Source organism: Seriola aureovittata, chromosome 3 (assembly GCF_021018895.1).
Source record: "Seriola aureovittata isolate HTS-2021-v1 ecotype China chromosome 3, ASM2101889v1, whole genome shotgun sequence".
Lineage (NCBI taxonomy): Eukaryota > Metazoa > Chordata > Actinopteri > Carangiformes > Carangidae > Seriola > Seriola aureovittata.
This window is the reverse complement of record NC_079366.1, coordinates 20,800,356-20,817,368: the sequence shown is the minus strand read 5'-3', so window position 1 is coordinate 20,817,368 and position 17,013 is coordinate 20,800,356. Positions and strand designations below refer to the sequence as shown.

Below are 17,013 nucleotides of genomic sequence, written 5' to 3'. Positions count from 1 at the left end.
GAACACTGTCAAATGCCTTCCCAGAATTCCATATTTCTCACATTTCTAAATAATGACTTTGTTTTCATTTTGTACATGTGGAGATAAAAAGCAAAGCTCAGCCTATAGGCTTCTCCGCACTCGCGCTACATATCAGGCTATTAATACCAAGCATTACACTGATGTAGAGCAGAGTACCAGAGATTTATAGACTACATTAGGAGTCAGACGAGAACATTATGGTGCTTATTGTGAATTAGGGCATGGGCTCTCTGCCTTGTTTGCTCCTGGGGAGAGGTCGTGATATCCTGTTACTTCCTCAAACCCCTCACTCAGAGGGGACAAGTGTGCTTTTTCCATCTCAGTCCCAGACAACTTATTTCCAGTGTGTTGGCTTTTCGTTATATAATGATATTTGATCGTTGGAAGGCCATGCCGAATGGCTGGTTACACTGTACAGATGTAGAATGGTGATTGGTTTATTAGCCTTATAAACATAATGATGTGGTGTGTTTGCCTCTTTGGCAAAGCGGACTAAAGTAGCTGTAAGATGACGGGGTTATGCTTCTTTCTCATTCTCCTGGTGGCTCAGTAAGACGATGTGTTATGTTTGTGGTAATTCATCTGAGTCAATGCTAATAGTCAACACACATTTTCGGGTGGCATAATGTAGAATTTGAACCCAGAGCCAGAAACCACCACGCTAACCACTGTGCTAACCTCTCTCTCTCTCTCTCCTTTGTCTTGTCATCCTTTTCTTCTCCTTCTCTCCAGTGAGAATCAGTGCTGCCTTTCGTCAGTGGCGGTGCCGTCTATTGACAGAGCAGTACATCCTAGACATATCTGGGGGATTAAGTTGCAAATTTAAGCAATGGGAAAATCAATGGGTTCCTCTTTTAATTCATGAGAAAGGCTGTCACTGTGAAAAAACAGTAGGGAGATGTGGCTGTTTCGATCACATTCATCCAGGGAGAAGCAGAGTAGAAGGAGGAGAGCGCCAGTACAGCATCCTTTAAATCTCTCCATCAAATGGGGGCAAGGCTGTTGGTGACTCACCAGAGATAAAACCACACAAGGAAAAATATCCTTTGTTTCCACCTTCATCAGTGGCATTCGTTTGACTGGTCATTCATTGACTGATTGCTGAGAAAATTTGAATGGCCGTGCGCTTTCATTTTTTCTTTATCAGAAAGCAATGTACATTTTCACAATGTAAATTTGGGGAGCAGGAGTGTGTTTCATGTCTTTTAAGTCCATGTAGAAACACTAGTACTCAGCGGTGTTGGGAGAGGCTGCAGCATAGGTTTTAAGTACTACCTCAACTGTCAGCCAATAAAAACAGGTATCTGCCTGCGCAGATGTATAATTTTACTCTAGCCAGGGTTTTTTTTTTTTTTTCACAAAAAGCCGAGAAGTCACCCAACCCTTTTGTTTTCATCTGCAAAGATTTCAATCGCAGCATCTCTCTATTTTTGATACAACAAACTTCATTTGTTTAAACTTTTACCACCAGAAATTACGAGTACAGCAAACTATTTATACGAGAGGTGACAGAAAAAAAAAAAAAAAAAACATTAAACATTGTTTTCCCAAACACAAGTCACTTTTCTGGCAAACATTCAGTAACGTCATCACATTGCTGTGTTTTACGACTCCTCTAAACAAGTCGCGTTCATCCCCAGGTTACACTCTGTTACTGTGTCTCCCCTGCTGACTTCAGGGAATTTGATTTTTTTTAATGAACAGCTCAATATCTAATTCATTAAAGTGGCTGTTTTATTTGATGCATTTTCCTTACTCGAGCTGAACCAAGGGAGCAAGCCAGGGCGTGTGGGGAGATGGCCCTGCTGATGGACATGCAGTTGCACACACAAAGTGTGTCGAGTGTGTGTCTGCATGTGTCCCCTTGGAGAGACTCGGGGGCTCCGGTCGATTGTGGCTCCTCTCCACAGGGGCTGAGAGTGGGAGTTTTACTCTGTTTGACTGCTGAAGGACGGGAGCTGTAATTGGCCTTGCACACACTCTCCCTCGTTATTAGAGGCAGGCCAAGAGGCAGGCTTAACAATCGGTGTGGGGCGCACTGCCAGTTGCTTTCTCTTTTCCTTCTGAGCCTCTATCTGGCAGTGAAATAGCATGAGGAGGCACGTTAGGCTTTAGTGCCGTATTAAAAATGTCGCCCATGGCTCCGCTTTGTGTGTGTATGTATCCTCTGCTGCTCTGTAATTAGCACGTCTCTCATTTAGCAGCTCCTCCGTGGTCTTCTCCGATCAACTGTCTGATCCCTGATCTCAACTGTAGATCACACGCTCCACACAGACTCACTCTTCCCTCTCCAAGACACATGTAGAGACAGACACAAGAGATACAGGTCATCTTTAGAAATAATAGAAACATGCATTGCATAATATAAAAAAAACAGGGAATCTGATATATAGTAGGTTGAGAGGCACTGAAGACGTGTACTAAAGTGAAACAGAGGGGCCTTGGTGAAATATGAAGGGGTCAGAATAAGAGTGGAAGGGGCTCCCTGGTGGAGGCCCGGGGGGGCAGCTCGGGATGTGTCAGGTGCCTGAGCAGCTCTCTGCGCTGGGCAGTGTTGTTGTTACACCGAGGGCAGCGCCACAAGTCCGAAAGTATTGATTTCCCGCCTTGTCGAGAGGCAGAGAACTGTCATGTGGAGAGCACTGACCTTGGTATACACACTAAGACAACTATTCCCCCCGGCCCCCCATGGCACAGAGAGGAGAGGAGGAGAGGAGCAGATGCAAGACACGGCAGCGGTGAGCAACAAACAACAACGAGCTACAGAGTCTCCTGCGGGGGGGGGGGGGGGGGTGGAGGCAGGAGAAGAGAAAAGACGAGGTGAGCTTGAGAGGAAGAGAGGAGGAAAAAGAGAGGGGAGCGAGAGAGAGAGGTGGTAGCAGGAAGCAACAGAGAGAGAGAGAGAGATAGAGAGAGAAAGGGGGGGGGTGGGGGGTGGGAGGGGTGCTAACAGTCAAAGCCAGGGCCAGTTCCCCAGAGTTGTCAGTGGGCAGCCCAGTGTCTGGTTATCACGCTGTTTGAAATGACAATGGCTTGACTTGTATTTTCCTCCTGAGACTCAACTCAGATCTATAAGCCAGAGGGGGGTGGGGGGGTGTTAGAGGAGCAGAGAAAAGAAAAGGCTGGTCAGAGAGAGAGAGATGATAGAAGAGGGAGAGGGAGGTAGGAAACAGTACAAGAGAAAGCCTGACAAAAAGAAAAGTGAGGGGGGGAAAGGAGTAAGAGATTGACTCCTTCTGTCTCCGTATCACTGCTGCAGTTGCAGCCTTTGAGATCTACAGAGAGAGACAGAGAGGAAGGAAGAGAAAGAGAGCAAGAGCAGCAGCAGCAGCAGCAGCAGCAGCAGCTCAAGTGAAATGTTTTTCATGTGGAAGCTCCATCAGGACTTGACAACAAAAAGGGCTCCCTGTCACCTGCAGCTACACGGCGGGGCTCATCCCCAGTCACTGCGGAGCGCAGCACAGAGAAACAGACGGAGAAAACACAGCCTACAAAGAGCTCTCCCCGGGTTAGATCAGGGTGACAGACACTTAAGAGACCCAGCTTTAGTCACACATCTCTCGCCTCAGATCAGGGTATTTTGCTAACAAGCTCGGCAGCAAGTTCCCTCTCTTGTACACTGAAGCTTATGAATAAAGGCCACTTTTTCATGATGAAGAGTTCTGTGTAGAGTTGTGAGGGAATCTATTCACAAAGTCTCTTCTTTTTGGGGGGAATTTGAAAGAAGTGGAGTCCTAATTGAATTAGCTGGCTTATTAGTGTTTGACATTGTAAGCTTGGCTATAAGTAAGGAAGTGGGGACTTGGGAAGTAGATTTAAAGAGCAGTGTTGGTTTTGGTTCTAATTTTACACTCTCCTGACACACATTATTCCCCTTAGCTGCAGTTAGGCCCAGATATGGTAATGCTAATAATATGTGTGCAAGGGGGTTTAAGTGGCTCTCTCACCTCAATGGACAGGCCTGGGAAACACAGTCTATAAAGCCGGTGTCTACAATTTCGTCAATGGTGCAGACACATTATTTATGGGTGAAGCAGAACCAGCGGTGTGATTTAAAGGAGATTCATAAAGAGCAGAAAAGGTGTTATTAGACACAAAACAAAGATACTGAGTTATTATTCCATTTAAGGATTTAAAGAATAACCTTCTTCATCCTCCTCTCATCTTTGCCTTTCACAATCCTCTTATTTCAACATGTCTTGAAGGAAAAAAACACACTAAGCACACCTTTGGCTATAATACTGTTTAGCAGCCTTGATGCAGATTTTTGCCTCTGTTAGTCTGCCTTAATTTGGTCAAATCTAATTGCTAATTACACGTGCTTTCATTATCTTAGCGTGTTAAATCCAAGGGCTTTACCAGTATTATCTTTACTCACAGAAAGAAAGAAAGAGCCTTTGATCAAGATTAACAACCTATGCTCTCCTTCAGTCTTTGCAAAGACACACACACACACACACACACACACACACACTTGCATGCATTCACATACTGCACAAACTTAATGAATCTGTTTCATCTCTCTTCTTGACTTTCTCTCTGTGTGTAGTCGATATTCCCCTCCCCATGCCCAGAGAACACAGTTTCTAAAAAGTACAACTCCATGTTTTTGGAGCAGTGTATTAAATAATAACACACACTACCATTGAAGCCTTATTAATCAACTTTTTCAGTCAAAAGCAGGGTTGTTCTTGATGCATCTACCATCCCACTAGGTCAGTAAAGTGTTAAAAGTCACTCGGGCAGTAGTTAACAACTTAATCTTTTGCCTCATGTTGATTGTCTGCTTCCTTTGGGAGCACAAAAGGAACCTTGTGGCTTTTACCACATCACCATGAGTGCTCCGACCATTTAAAAACACAGAAACACAAACATTGGCATTTATTGCACCTCCCCAAAAATATACTGGGGCAACTGGCAGCAAACAAATGAATAAATGTAAGCCTCCACAATTAGCCCTCGCTCTCAGTGGATGCATAATGGATCTCGCTACACAAAACGATTACGTGCCACTTGAGATGATGACAGATTGTGCTAAAAGGAGCTACTTCACCCACTTAGTCAGCTCTCTTTGGGGGTATCGCGCCGTTTGTATCTGTGGTGGAAAGGGACATGCCAATGAGGCCTGTGAGCCCCTCAGCCTCCCCAGGTGCCAGAGGGCGTAATGCCAAGCAAATGCCCCCGGCTGACACATGATAAACCTGGGGACAGGTGACCAATGTGAAGCAGGCCATTCTTCGCATTCCAGACATGCCAGCAAAGAGCCTACGGTTCACTTTCACATCTTTTAAATCGAGCAGGAAAAAAAAGGTCAACACTCGCACCGGTGTCAACAGCTCTGATGAAACAAAGGAGCGCAAAGGTTACACACTTTGACGATATAATGGCAGCTCTTTTTCTCTCTGTCTCTAGCTCTGACAGTGCTTCACTGTACTAATTTGGAAGTCAAACTTGGCCTGTTCTCAAAGGCTATCAAATATAGTGTTGAGTGCAAATTCCAGTATATTACACTGAAACCTTCATGCCAGAGGATGGAGTTTGCTACTCACATGGAAATACACCCAAAGCACAGAAAACACTAGGTCCAACTGAGATTATAGCTTTTAATCCTGGGTGAAAAGAATTATTTAGGATCACAGTTATTTTCTTATAGCAAGAAAAAAGTGATTATATGTTAGTTCCTCAAACCAAACCAAAAGTGTGTATCTTAAGAATTAAATTATAGTGTAACCTGTAATTTATGTAAATTGACAAAATGTTGCCAACAACAGAAGTCCAGTTTGAGTTTTAAAGTGAGGGAATATTCATACTGGCTTAAAGTGTATTGTCACCTTCAAAGACCTACTCAGATGCTTTGAAACAGAGACCGAGGAAGAGAGAGGAATAAAGAGAAAGAGATTCAGAGATTGGTATATTTGTCTGAGAGCATAATCACCTCAGCGCACAACACAACTGCATTTCTTTTCATTTCCATCCTTGTTTGTCTCTGTGTGTTTTTTTTTTTTGCCCTGGTCTTGTATCTATCCCACATATTCCCCACTGCCCATGACATACTGGAAATGCCTGGTTAAGTGCTGTTCTGACATTAGCTGAGTGTAGTCACAGCGTTTGGCCTGGGGACAAATGCTAGAAAGGCCCTATAAATATGGATGCCACCCACCCCTCCTCTTTTCTCCCGCTCTCCCTCGGCTCCCTGATGAGTTTGCATGTGTCTGTGTGTGTTTGTGTCTGGGTGGCACACCGTTTGCTCTGTCACACCATGTCCCCACTGTTTGTTTACTCACACTGACAGAGATACACTCGCTTGCTGTCGGTGCTCACCACCTACGCCTGCTAACCATGTGCCAAAGAGCTCGCTAATGCTCCAGCTCCTCCTGTAAATAATGCATCCGCCAATGCCAGGGAGCTAGCTAGCACCGCGGCCCCAGATGTCTGAACTATTTCATAGGCTGATGAATCTGTTAGCCTGGACGTCATTCTCAGTTTGCCTGAGTGTGAGTGTGAGTATGTGTGTGTGTGTGTGTGTGTGTTTGTGTGTGTGTGATAGGGAGTGTCATTGTCACCTGCTGTTACGTCGCAGAGCATCGCACCCAGAGAGCTCAGTGCTGCGTGTAAATGATGCCAGCCAAGCCAGGCGTCTTCCTATGTGTGTACCTCTCTGCCCGTGGCGCTGTGGCGGCCCTGTGGGTGCCCCGTGGCTGCACTGATGCCAGCACGTGCGAAGCTGCAGGGAGGGTCCCCATGGGGAGGAAGAGGGCCATTAGTACAGTCCTTGCCTGAGCGTTTTACTCCACTTCAGTACACATCACAGAGGGCCGCCCTCTCACTAACTAGCTAACATATGCTAATTAGCCTGGCGACAGAGCCAGTTTCTCCCTGCTTATTTGTAGCTCCAGAGCAAAGCTGGCTGGGAGGACCTGGCCAGGGACCGACTTCATTAAGTTTTCTTTTATCCACTTGAATTAAATGTAGTACAGCAGCCTGGTGTTTCAGAGTAGCTGGAAAAATATGAACGATAGGACAGGGGTGATTCTTTTAAATACAATTTCAGTTCAGTCTTATCTGCAAACTGGGGTGGTTTACTGACAACTCACTGCTTTGAACAGGCATCTAAACATAAATAAAGCTTCCTTACCTTCTAGATTAGTATGGCATACAGTCTGCTCTCGAACAACTCGCCTTTCCTGCAATGTCTTCATTTTCTAGAAACAAGAACAACCACAGCCTTAATGAAACTTAATGATGATAGTCATAACACAACAATAATCCAGTGGTCTGGAAAACTAATCAATGCGTCTTCTCTCCTTCCCCTAATGACCTGTGAAAACAAAGCAATAAAAAGGCGGCGTGTGTTTATTTTGGCCAAAGCAACAGGCTGATAAGAGGGGCTGGCTGATTAGCGCAGCGCAAAGCCAAGACGGTCACAAAGATTAGGACACTGCACAAAGCTAATGTCACCACATGAGGTGAAGGTGAAGGGGTTTGTGTGTGTGTGTGTGTGTGTGTGTGTGTGTGTGTGTGTGAGCGCACTTCAGGAACTCTCTCTCGATGGAAATTTTACTAAAATGTATTAATTCTACCACAGCAGGCTTGTTATCTCCGTGTTAAATAGATGAAAATTTCCTGTTTGATGTCCGTACACTATAATTTTCCTGTTACTGTAACTCCAGTCAGCGGTGCAAAGTTGCTCATCCTCGTGGTGCAATGATAAACACATGTTGTTTCCCCTGTGTAGTGGCTGACTGCTGTAGCTCTTGTTTTAGCAAACCTCTTGTCTGTTGGTCTCTGGTTGATTCCTCACAGACTCTGGCCCCTCACCACAAATCATTGAGGTGAACTGTGTGCAGCTTTGGGACACAAATGTGCTTCCAAAGTGGTGCAAAAGCACCGTTACTCAGATTCTTCTTTTCCCTTTCAGACAGAAATACAAAATATATACGGGTTTGTGATTTCCACAGTTTATTTTACAGTAGGATGGCGAGTGTTGGTGACTGTTTTTAATTAGTAAAGTAAAGATATGGGAAAGAAGGAAAAATAATATTTTGCTTTCACTGTGTGGTGGGAATTAAAAAAAAAAAAAAAAGGAGAAAAGGACATTTTCCTTTTTCCACTTTGGATCAGCAGCTGTACCTTTCTTTCTCAGCACATACTGTAGTAAATCATCTGCTTCTTGCCACTGATACAAATAAAAACTAGTTAGTACACAATTTACAACACTGGAAATCACATGTACATATGTTACACAAACACTCAGAGGAAAAGACCCCCTCAACATCATTCTCCAGGGGCCAAACCAAATACATGTCATGCATACTATATTAGGACACAGAGAATTTCTGAAATCCTCAGAATTAAAAATGTTTGAACAAGCTCTGTAATAAATGTGTTTCTTATTCCCTGGTCAGATCATATGAATACCTAAACACACAACACACTTCATATGGCAACATGGGAGATCAGTGTCAGGTGGATTACATGGAATGATGGGGTGATGTGTCTTTTTTTTTTTTTTTCCTGCTTGTTGGAGAGCCTGGTGTCCTGATTAAAAATTTCAGCTCCACTGCCTTTCTAATTAATTAGCGAGGCCACTCAGAGGAGCGCTGTGGACCAATTAGTCTCTAGCAAGCCGATGATGCCTATCGCTACAGCATCACTGTACAGCTGTCGCTCCCCGCTCCGAGGACGGCTGGGGATGGACCCTCAGGTGCTCACACAGGTTCAAACAGCAGCATGCGTGCATCAGATGTATGCACACACACAGCATAATAATAATGGCAGGAGAAGAAGAGATATACAAAATGTACATGTACTGACACAGGATCATAAAAATATTTCTTAGACTGACCTCATCTTTTATCTAATGAAAATGATCATAAACAATGATATGCCTTTGAAGCTGTGAGGAACAGATATTTTAAGTCTGCATTAAACAGAAACAGCCCTTCTACTGACCTGCAGCGTCTGAGGCTGTTTGTCTTCTGCCTTTTTTTCCCTCTTTAAATATATTGAATCTTTTTGGATTTTTGACTGCTGGTCAGACAAAAATTGACAAATTCATCAGACAATAATACTGTTGCAATTTTCCGTTGTTTTGTGTCAACTAAAAACTACACCTGCATCTGGAAAACATCAATACATATCTAAAGGAAATAAAGATATAGCTAAGACAAAAATTGCAGGTTCTTCCGTTTGCCATGTTAAGCTAAACATGGGATACAGACTTCCATGACTGTAATACCATGAATTTGCTTTTCCTAACCTACAGTGCTCGACATGAAAGTCGCCCGAGTTAGTACAAAAGCCACCTGAAGAAAGAATAGACCTCTTTCACTCGTCTCTCCTCCGCACGTTAACAACAAAAGCAGCTGAAATAAGACAGACCTGTTTCTGTTTCCTAGGTCTGATGGTGAATTCATCCTGCATGCTGACCACAAGGCTGGGTGGGGAGAGGTTGGGTTGGATTGGGAGTTGGGGGGGTTGGGGGGTGTGGTGGTGGTGGTGGTGGTGGTGGGGAGGTGTCTGCATTTTATGTGGAGGGGTGGCAGGGTTTGCTGACTTTGTGAGAACGGACTAGTTATAAGACAGAGGAAGCTCATTTCCACTTCAAGGGGTCGTCTGAAACATGGCATCAGCAGGCCTCTCCGTTAGTTCTCGCACTCGCTTCGCTGTACCCTCGCACGTGTGCGCACTAATGTATGTATGTGCATGTATACACACTCACGCACACACACACAAACTCGCACATCATCTGATCGTCTCACATTCACAGATACTCTTAATGTCTCCCCATCGCCTCCTCTTCCACAGTCTAATGTTTATTCGTACTTGAGGAAAATGCGCTGATACAGTTTTTCTTCAAGACTAAAAAACAGCCAAAAGCTAAAAAAAAAATGAGGAACTTCAAAGCCCCCTATGGTGGTGGGTACACATTAATGAACACATCACACATTTCACACACGCAAACACACTCAGAACGTCCTGCAAATAATTCACTTTCTCTTACAAGTTTAATTACTAAGTGGATTTTGGATTGGCACGTTTGAGCATAAAAAAATGTGTGTGTGTGGATGTGCTTATACAGCACAGACACACACACACACACGAGTCACTCTGCAAGCACAAACAGTCAATACCATAGTGGCTGATTAGTATGAGAAGAGGGGATGAATATTGGAGAAGGACTCTCAGGAGCCGCCCATGAAACATGGAGAGGATGTCAAAGCATTTTGTTCCCATCTCGTTCATTAGATTTAACTCAGGCTAGTGGATGTTGAGAGTGTTTTTAAGTGCACTCACAATCGCACACACACACACACGCACACACACATGCACACACAGACAAAAAAAGGTACACTCTGAAAACAACACTGTTGGAAACAGTTGTAGTTATTAGATCGGCGTGTCTGACATTTTGTCGACATAAGTAATTAATTTAGCCTTTCTATTGGGAAAGTCCAAAGAGCCCAATTAACATGGCTAATATTGCTGCATCGTGTAAAAACATCATTTTTTTAAATACAGAGGGAATATTCAAATGACTTGCCTTCATTATTCAAATGTATAAGCAAAATCATCACTGGGGAAAGAGACAAGACGGGATTCGCACTCACAGGAACAAGAAAATGATAATCAATCTTTTATTTCTGCAAAGCAATCAAATAAACAGCATTTGTGCTTTTCTTTTATCTGGGTTTTTCTTATTTGTGTCATCTGGAATTTAAGGGTTTCTGACATTTGTCCTCATTATTTTATACAAGAAATTTTAAAGGCTTATTTTTGGAAGATCATATATCGATTAAGTGCCATGTAACACTGATTTTTGTAAATTATTTAATGGAAAGAAAACAGCAGATTTGGACATCGTGGCAGTATGTTTGCACAAGCTTAAAAGCAGTTTGGTATTTGATTGAAATTACAGAGTAAGTCAAAGCTTTAGAGAAAGAGAATTTTTGACTTTTACAGTTGGTCCAGTACACATGCTCAGACAGGAAGCCAGGCCAAGACTTGCTCAGTTGCCAAATCCCACGGCTTTGTAAGCAACACGCTGCAGAAATGGAATCAGACGAATAATAGTCTTAATTCAGAGAGTGAAAATGTAAAAGTCACAGGCAGGAGTGAGGGACGTTTTATAGTCTATTTGAATCTGTTTTTATAGATTGCTATTGTGGTACTGTGTTTTCTATTTTCACGGCTCGTTCGGGTATTTGTTTTCAAGCGAACTCGGAGGGCCCCACTAGTGCAAGGCCCGGGCTCTTGGCTCTACTCTCCCACTCGTATAGCTGTAACAAAGTCAATATTACAAAGAGGTAACACATGTCGAGGTATGCTTCAGGCCTGCCCTGGTGTTGTGATCCTGGATTGGGACACACACACACACACATACACACACGTACACTGTGTAAAAGAATGCATACCTTCAATGGTAGGCTGCCTACCTCCATGAAGAAAAATGTATCCCGCTTTTTTTTTCATCTCTTTGCAAATTTGTTCTCTGGTTGAAGCTGGTATTTTGGCTTTCACACATGTGAAATTGTTCGTGTGTGTGTGTGTGTGTGTGTGTGTGTGTGGGAGTGTGTGTGAGCTTCTCCCGCTACACAGTGTTATGTGTGAGCGCACAAGTACTTGTTGGTGTCTGTGCGTTCACATAAATTTTGAGTGTGTGTGTGTGTGTGTGTGTGTGTGTGTGTGTGTGTGTGTGTGTGTGTGTGTGTGTGAGGGCCAGTTTGTTTTGTTTTTCCCTTACTTCAGCACATCTGAGAGAGCTTTTCTGGAACTCCTGAGCCCTGTCCAAACAAAGATGGCCGAATGTGAGGGATGGAGGGGAGGTGGATCAGGGCGTGCGTGCGTGCGTGCATGTGTGTGTGTCTGTGTGTCTATGCGTGTCTGTGTGTCTGTGTGTTTGTGATTTTTCAAGTAAGCTGGGACCAGAAGGGCCTTGCGAAAAACCAAGAGGAGGGAGAGAAAACCGAGCCCCTGAGAAAGGCAGCTGGAAACACGGAGACTTGTGGTCTTTCTCTCCCCCACTTCTCCTCCTCAACAACCCCCCCCCCCCCCCATCCCGCTCTCTCTCCCTGGTCCAGCTGCACTCAGATGTGTCTGCCTGGTCCCCCCCGAATCCCCCTCCCCCTCCTCCCCTCACCTCTGCACTCCCAAGCTCAATGCCACTGCCAAGGAGAGAGAGAAAGAGGGAGAGTGAGTGAGAGAGTGTCGCAGCTGGTAATACTTACTGGCCATTTTACCGCGGTAAAGGCATGAGATTCATTAGCCCAGGGCCTGCGTGTTTTGTGCTGAGTACCGGCCGTGTTATTGTTAGGATGTGGTAAAATTATAAATATGGAGGGGTGAGGGGGTTTTCGGGGGGAGAGGCGAGTGTTGGAATCTAAGTGGAACGGGTGGAGAGGAGAGAGTGTGAGGTGGTGGTGCTGGTGGTTGGGGGGGGCGGGCGGAGGGGGGGATAGGAGAAACATGCCACTCATTAACTCCTCTGCCACAGTCTTGTTTCTCATGATTGGGTGGCAATAAAAAAGTCTGTCACAATTTGTCAAAGTTAATGACTCAATGGCACACCAGCACTCAAGGGCTGGAAGACACGCTAACATATGTCGAATTAGTCAATAGCTTTATAATTGCAGGAATAAGGATTCCGGCTTTAGCCAAATGAAGCGGACTTAGAGGGTCCTGAGAGGGAATTCGCAATTTGGTCAGGTCGATTGCAGAATGGCAATCACCAAGGCTTGGCATTGCTCTCCACATGCAATTGTAAGCCGCTTTCTTTTGCTCTCTTCCCTCCCTCCCTCCCACCTGTTTGAGTTGCGTCTGTGTCTTCTTTGTGACCTGTGACTCTGGATCAGTGTCTAGCCTCCACTTCAGCCCCTCTATCTGTGAACTTTGTAAGACTGATAAAGACGAAAGCACCCAGATGGACTTTTCCTTTGGTCGGCCGTCTCCCTCCCTCTCTCGCTGTCCCACCACACACACACAAACACACACACACACACACACACACACACACACACACACACACACACACTTGGAGTCAAGACATTCCTCACTTCTCTCCTTCACTGTGTGGCTTTGGGAGTGACACACTTGTCATTGCAGTAATGTAGCCATTGGTTAAATACTCTCTGTGTCTCTCCCTCCCCTCTCTCGCTGTATCTCTTGTCTTGTGTCCTATTTCTCTGTCTCATTTGCTGACTGAGAGACTGTAAATACTAATGGAAGATGCAGCTTTTTCTTGGATTGTTGTATCTAAAGTGGGAACTACGAAACTGAATCAGGAGCAGTCTTCTCACTATGCTGGCTGAGGTAAATGATTGCACATCTGTGATTGCAAATCTGCGAATAACAACAATCTGTGCATTGATTTTTCCTTCTTCTTGTTGCTCCACCACTTTTGGCGATATTTTATAGTTGCAAGAAATAAGTAAAATGCAAGTGGATTGGGGCACTCGGTCGCAAATAATCTGAACGGAGCAGTTATTCCTGGTTCAGCAATAGCTTATACATAGTTTTGTATTTCCACAGCTGTTGGGTGTGCAGGTCCAGGTGTTTACAAGTAAACCGCCATGCTGACACACTGTTTGAACAAAACTCTGAGGAAAGAAACAAATATTATTGCCCAGTCGTGTGTCTTGAAAACCAGCCAATCTGTCTACAGTAGTGTTCGGTTTAGTTGAAAAAACACATATACATAATTTGGAGATTGCTTACACACAATTAGTGCAGGCTTTTTTACATTAAAAAATGGTCAAAGAAAATAAAGAGCTATTGGCAAGATTAAATCTAGGAGCTCTTCCAGGATTTCTCTGGCTGGGAGCTAGTTTGAGTAGGGGAATTCACTGTGTGTGAGTGTGTTTGTGTGTGTGTGTGTGTGTGTGTGTGTGTGTGTGTACATGTTTGCATGACAGAGAATGTGGGAGAGTGTGTGGGCGCTTGTATGTGTGTAGTTCAGGAGGTAGAGTCCCACCCTGTAGACTAGTGTGATGACTAAATGTCAATTTGGGGTAATCTCAGCAGTGCTGGCCTCCTGTCGTCAAGTTGCTGTCAAGCCTGCGGTGTGTGTGTATGTGTGTGTGTATGTGTCCCATCGCCCACGCAGAAAAAAATGATCACCATGGACATGTCCCCTCACAGAGAGGGGTCGGTAATATGTCTGGGCTCTGACTAATACTTTCTGTTTGTGTTAGGGTGCAGATGGGGAGGGAGTTAAAGAGCAGACGATGTTGGTCATCTTCTCTCCGGTCTCCAATTCCATTTAACTCAACCCCCCTCCACCACGCTTGTAATTTTTTCTGTCCCCTCTCCTTTTACTTCCTCTCCCCTCTCCGTTTTCTGTCTTTTCTGCTTTCTCACCAAAACATGTGTCTGGTCGCACTGTGTGGTCATGTCGCTCCCTCAAGTCTCCCGACTGTTGCAGTGCAGGCTGTCACTGAGGCATTTGCATTCGGTGGGGGCGATCAGTGGGCCAGCGAGTGCAGGTGTCAAATCTGACAGGGAGTTGTCCTTATCTGGCGTGGGTTGTTCCCTCCGATAGGCTGAAGGTCAGAGCAGATCTAGTATATATTGACGACAATGGCCTCTTTTATTTTCTTTCCTTTCCTGTCCACACAATGGCCCAAGATAAGGAAGCGTGTCTTTGAACAATAGAGAGGCGAACAAGTTGTGGAGTGATTCCTGGCTTTTATTTTATTTTTTTTAATTTATCAAGCAAAAATAAACATTTGCTGTTTTTAGTGTCTCAAATATGAGGATTTATCACAAAGGCTGGGCCTTTTTCACAACTGTTGACAACTTATAGACAAACTGAGTAATGAACTGTAACACTATGCATAAGATGAACGTTAAGATTTAGCATGGGATGCAGAAATAAAAAATTTAAAAAGAAAAAGATTCTTTAAAAAAACAAAAACAGACGGATTTAGTTATTATATGACCAATATATTTACTCAGCAGGAGTAGTTTTAATCAAAAATAAACTGTAAAGTGTTCAGTAGTGGTACAATGCTATTTACTTCCAACATGGTTTTGGGGATTTTTCTAATGTAATTTGTTATTTATTTGTCAACATAAGCAACTAATATTGGTCATACTAATATACCGTATCAGTTGGACTTTTTTGTTTTTTTTATTGAATCGTAACACTAACACAGTATTTCAGTTTATCATATACTATTATATCAACTTCTGCCAAAAGTTGCGTCTTACAGGAGAAACTTTGTGAGATCTAACCCGAGATCTATAGCTCAGCATTTTCTCCTCACCCTTCCTACCGCCCCTCATCAACTCTCATCTGCTGCCTCCACCTTTGCTGCAACATCTCTTCCCCACCTTTTTGATACACCAGCTTGCCCGACTCCCCCCCTGCTGCTCCCTTGCTATCTCGCTTCTCTACCTTTTCGCCAACTTTCCCTTCGTTCTCTCTCTACCCCCCCGCCCCCCCGCCCTAGCACCCCTTCTTTGAACCTGGCCTTGTGTCTGTGGACCCAGAGGTCTGTCACTGGGCAGATGGTTTGATCTCTGGCAGGGGAAATGCTTTGAGGAGAGCTGAGAGGGGCCAGGGCCCTGGACCGGGGGCCTCTGCCTGGACCTGCTGTCTACACACAAGATGGGAGAAACTGCTGCTCCCTTGATGCTTAGGTATTTGAACTGACAGTGCAGTCCAGTGTTAACGGTGTGCTTCAGCTCTCCCACTACATAGGCTGCACTGACTGAGAGCATGGCATATGATAGCCGGATCACGGGGCTGTGTTTCTGGTCCAGTATTGTGATATTACGCTCCCTCTCCCTCTCTGTTGTTTCACAATATCAAAGCCAGCTGGGTCCTTTATCTGTCCACTTCATAAACAAGCATGACTGTCCTGAAGTACACGCACAGCCATTCATCATGCAAGTGAGTCAGACTCAAAGTTTCGTCATTGATCTGATTTGAAATTTTTGGGGTGGTGCTCATGATGGGGAGATTTACTTTCTATGACTGTGTTGAACCACACAGAAGTAGGAATGTTGGAAACAGAAATGTTACTCTGTTGTGTGCGTGTTTGATTCTGGACTAATCACATGGGTGTTGTGTGTGTATATGTGAAATAGTGCAGCGCATGAGTCATATCTGACAGCTGACAAACACTAAAAGACAGGACTGGACCTCTGGTTGAAGTTGAAACTGGACGTCATCTGGAATGACAACTGATTATAGATATCAGCGCTCACAGTTCAGTTGTTTAGATTGTCCGGTTATGAATCTCAGATTTATGTTGCTGATTAGTGATTCTCATGGACGATGACTACGTTGTGATTTCATCACTAGCAGGCAGCAGTACCGCATTTTGTTAAAGTATTCACAAAAGGTTGAAAGAAGGTTTGATATGACAGATGGCATCAAAAAGGGCTCAACAGTAATCCGATCAGATTTAAACCAGGCTGGGTATATTCTCCACCACATCTGACATTTCTGCATTTGCAGTCTTGACCAAGATATGACCCCCTCAGTCTTTGGGTCAGCAGGACCCAACGCTGCTACATCAAAGCAGGTGATAGCAAAGTGCAACAAGACCGAGAGTCACTGCCAAACAGCTGAAACTTATGTTTCAGTTTTTCACAGACACAACATGTTGACAGACCAATGAAGTTCAGATGAACTCAACTGTTCACTAGTCTTTGCTAAATGTTTATTTACCTTGCTCACTTCATTTCCAAACGTCATTTTCAAATCTGGCCTCTTTCAAATTCAAACTAAGTAGTTTACACTATATAACTAACACGCCTTTTAAAAAAGGGCTAAATCTAAACACTGTAATAGCCATTTTGTACACATTTGATCAAATTTGAGATACATTTACTGATTGACAATAACTCTTGAAATCTGTCAAGTCGCAAAGAGCGTTAATTGAGAGTGCGTGCAAACAACAGACATGGCTGCTTCCATTTGTTTGACTTAAAGAAAGGAAGGAGGGAAAAAAGAAAGGAAGAAAAGAGAGGGGTCCCAGGTCTCCA

The 17,013-nt window shown here is 44.1% G+C and overlaps 1 protein-coding gene across 5 annotated transcripts in view; it reads left to right on the top strand.

Annotated features, from left to right (window-relative positions):
* The window catches only part of bnc2 (basonuclin 2), a 167,810-nt gene that overhangs the window by 97,019 nt on the left and 53,778 nt on the right, over positions 1–17,013 (top strand). The window contains exon 1 of one of the 5 annotated variants that reach the window (XM_056370728.1): positions 13,241–13,329. The exons of the other annotated variants lie outside the window; for them this stretch is intronic. Coding sequence (XP_056226703.1) covers positions 13,318–13,329 — 12 coding nt within the window. The 5' untranslated portion in view covers positions 13,241–13,317. Of the gene's footprint in view, positions 1–13,240; positions 13,330–17,013 lie in introns of those variants that run through there. 5 annotated transcript variants of the gene reach the window in all.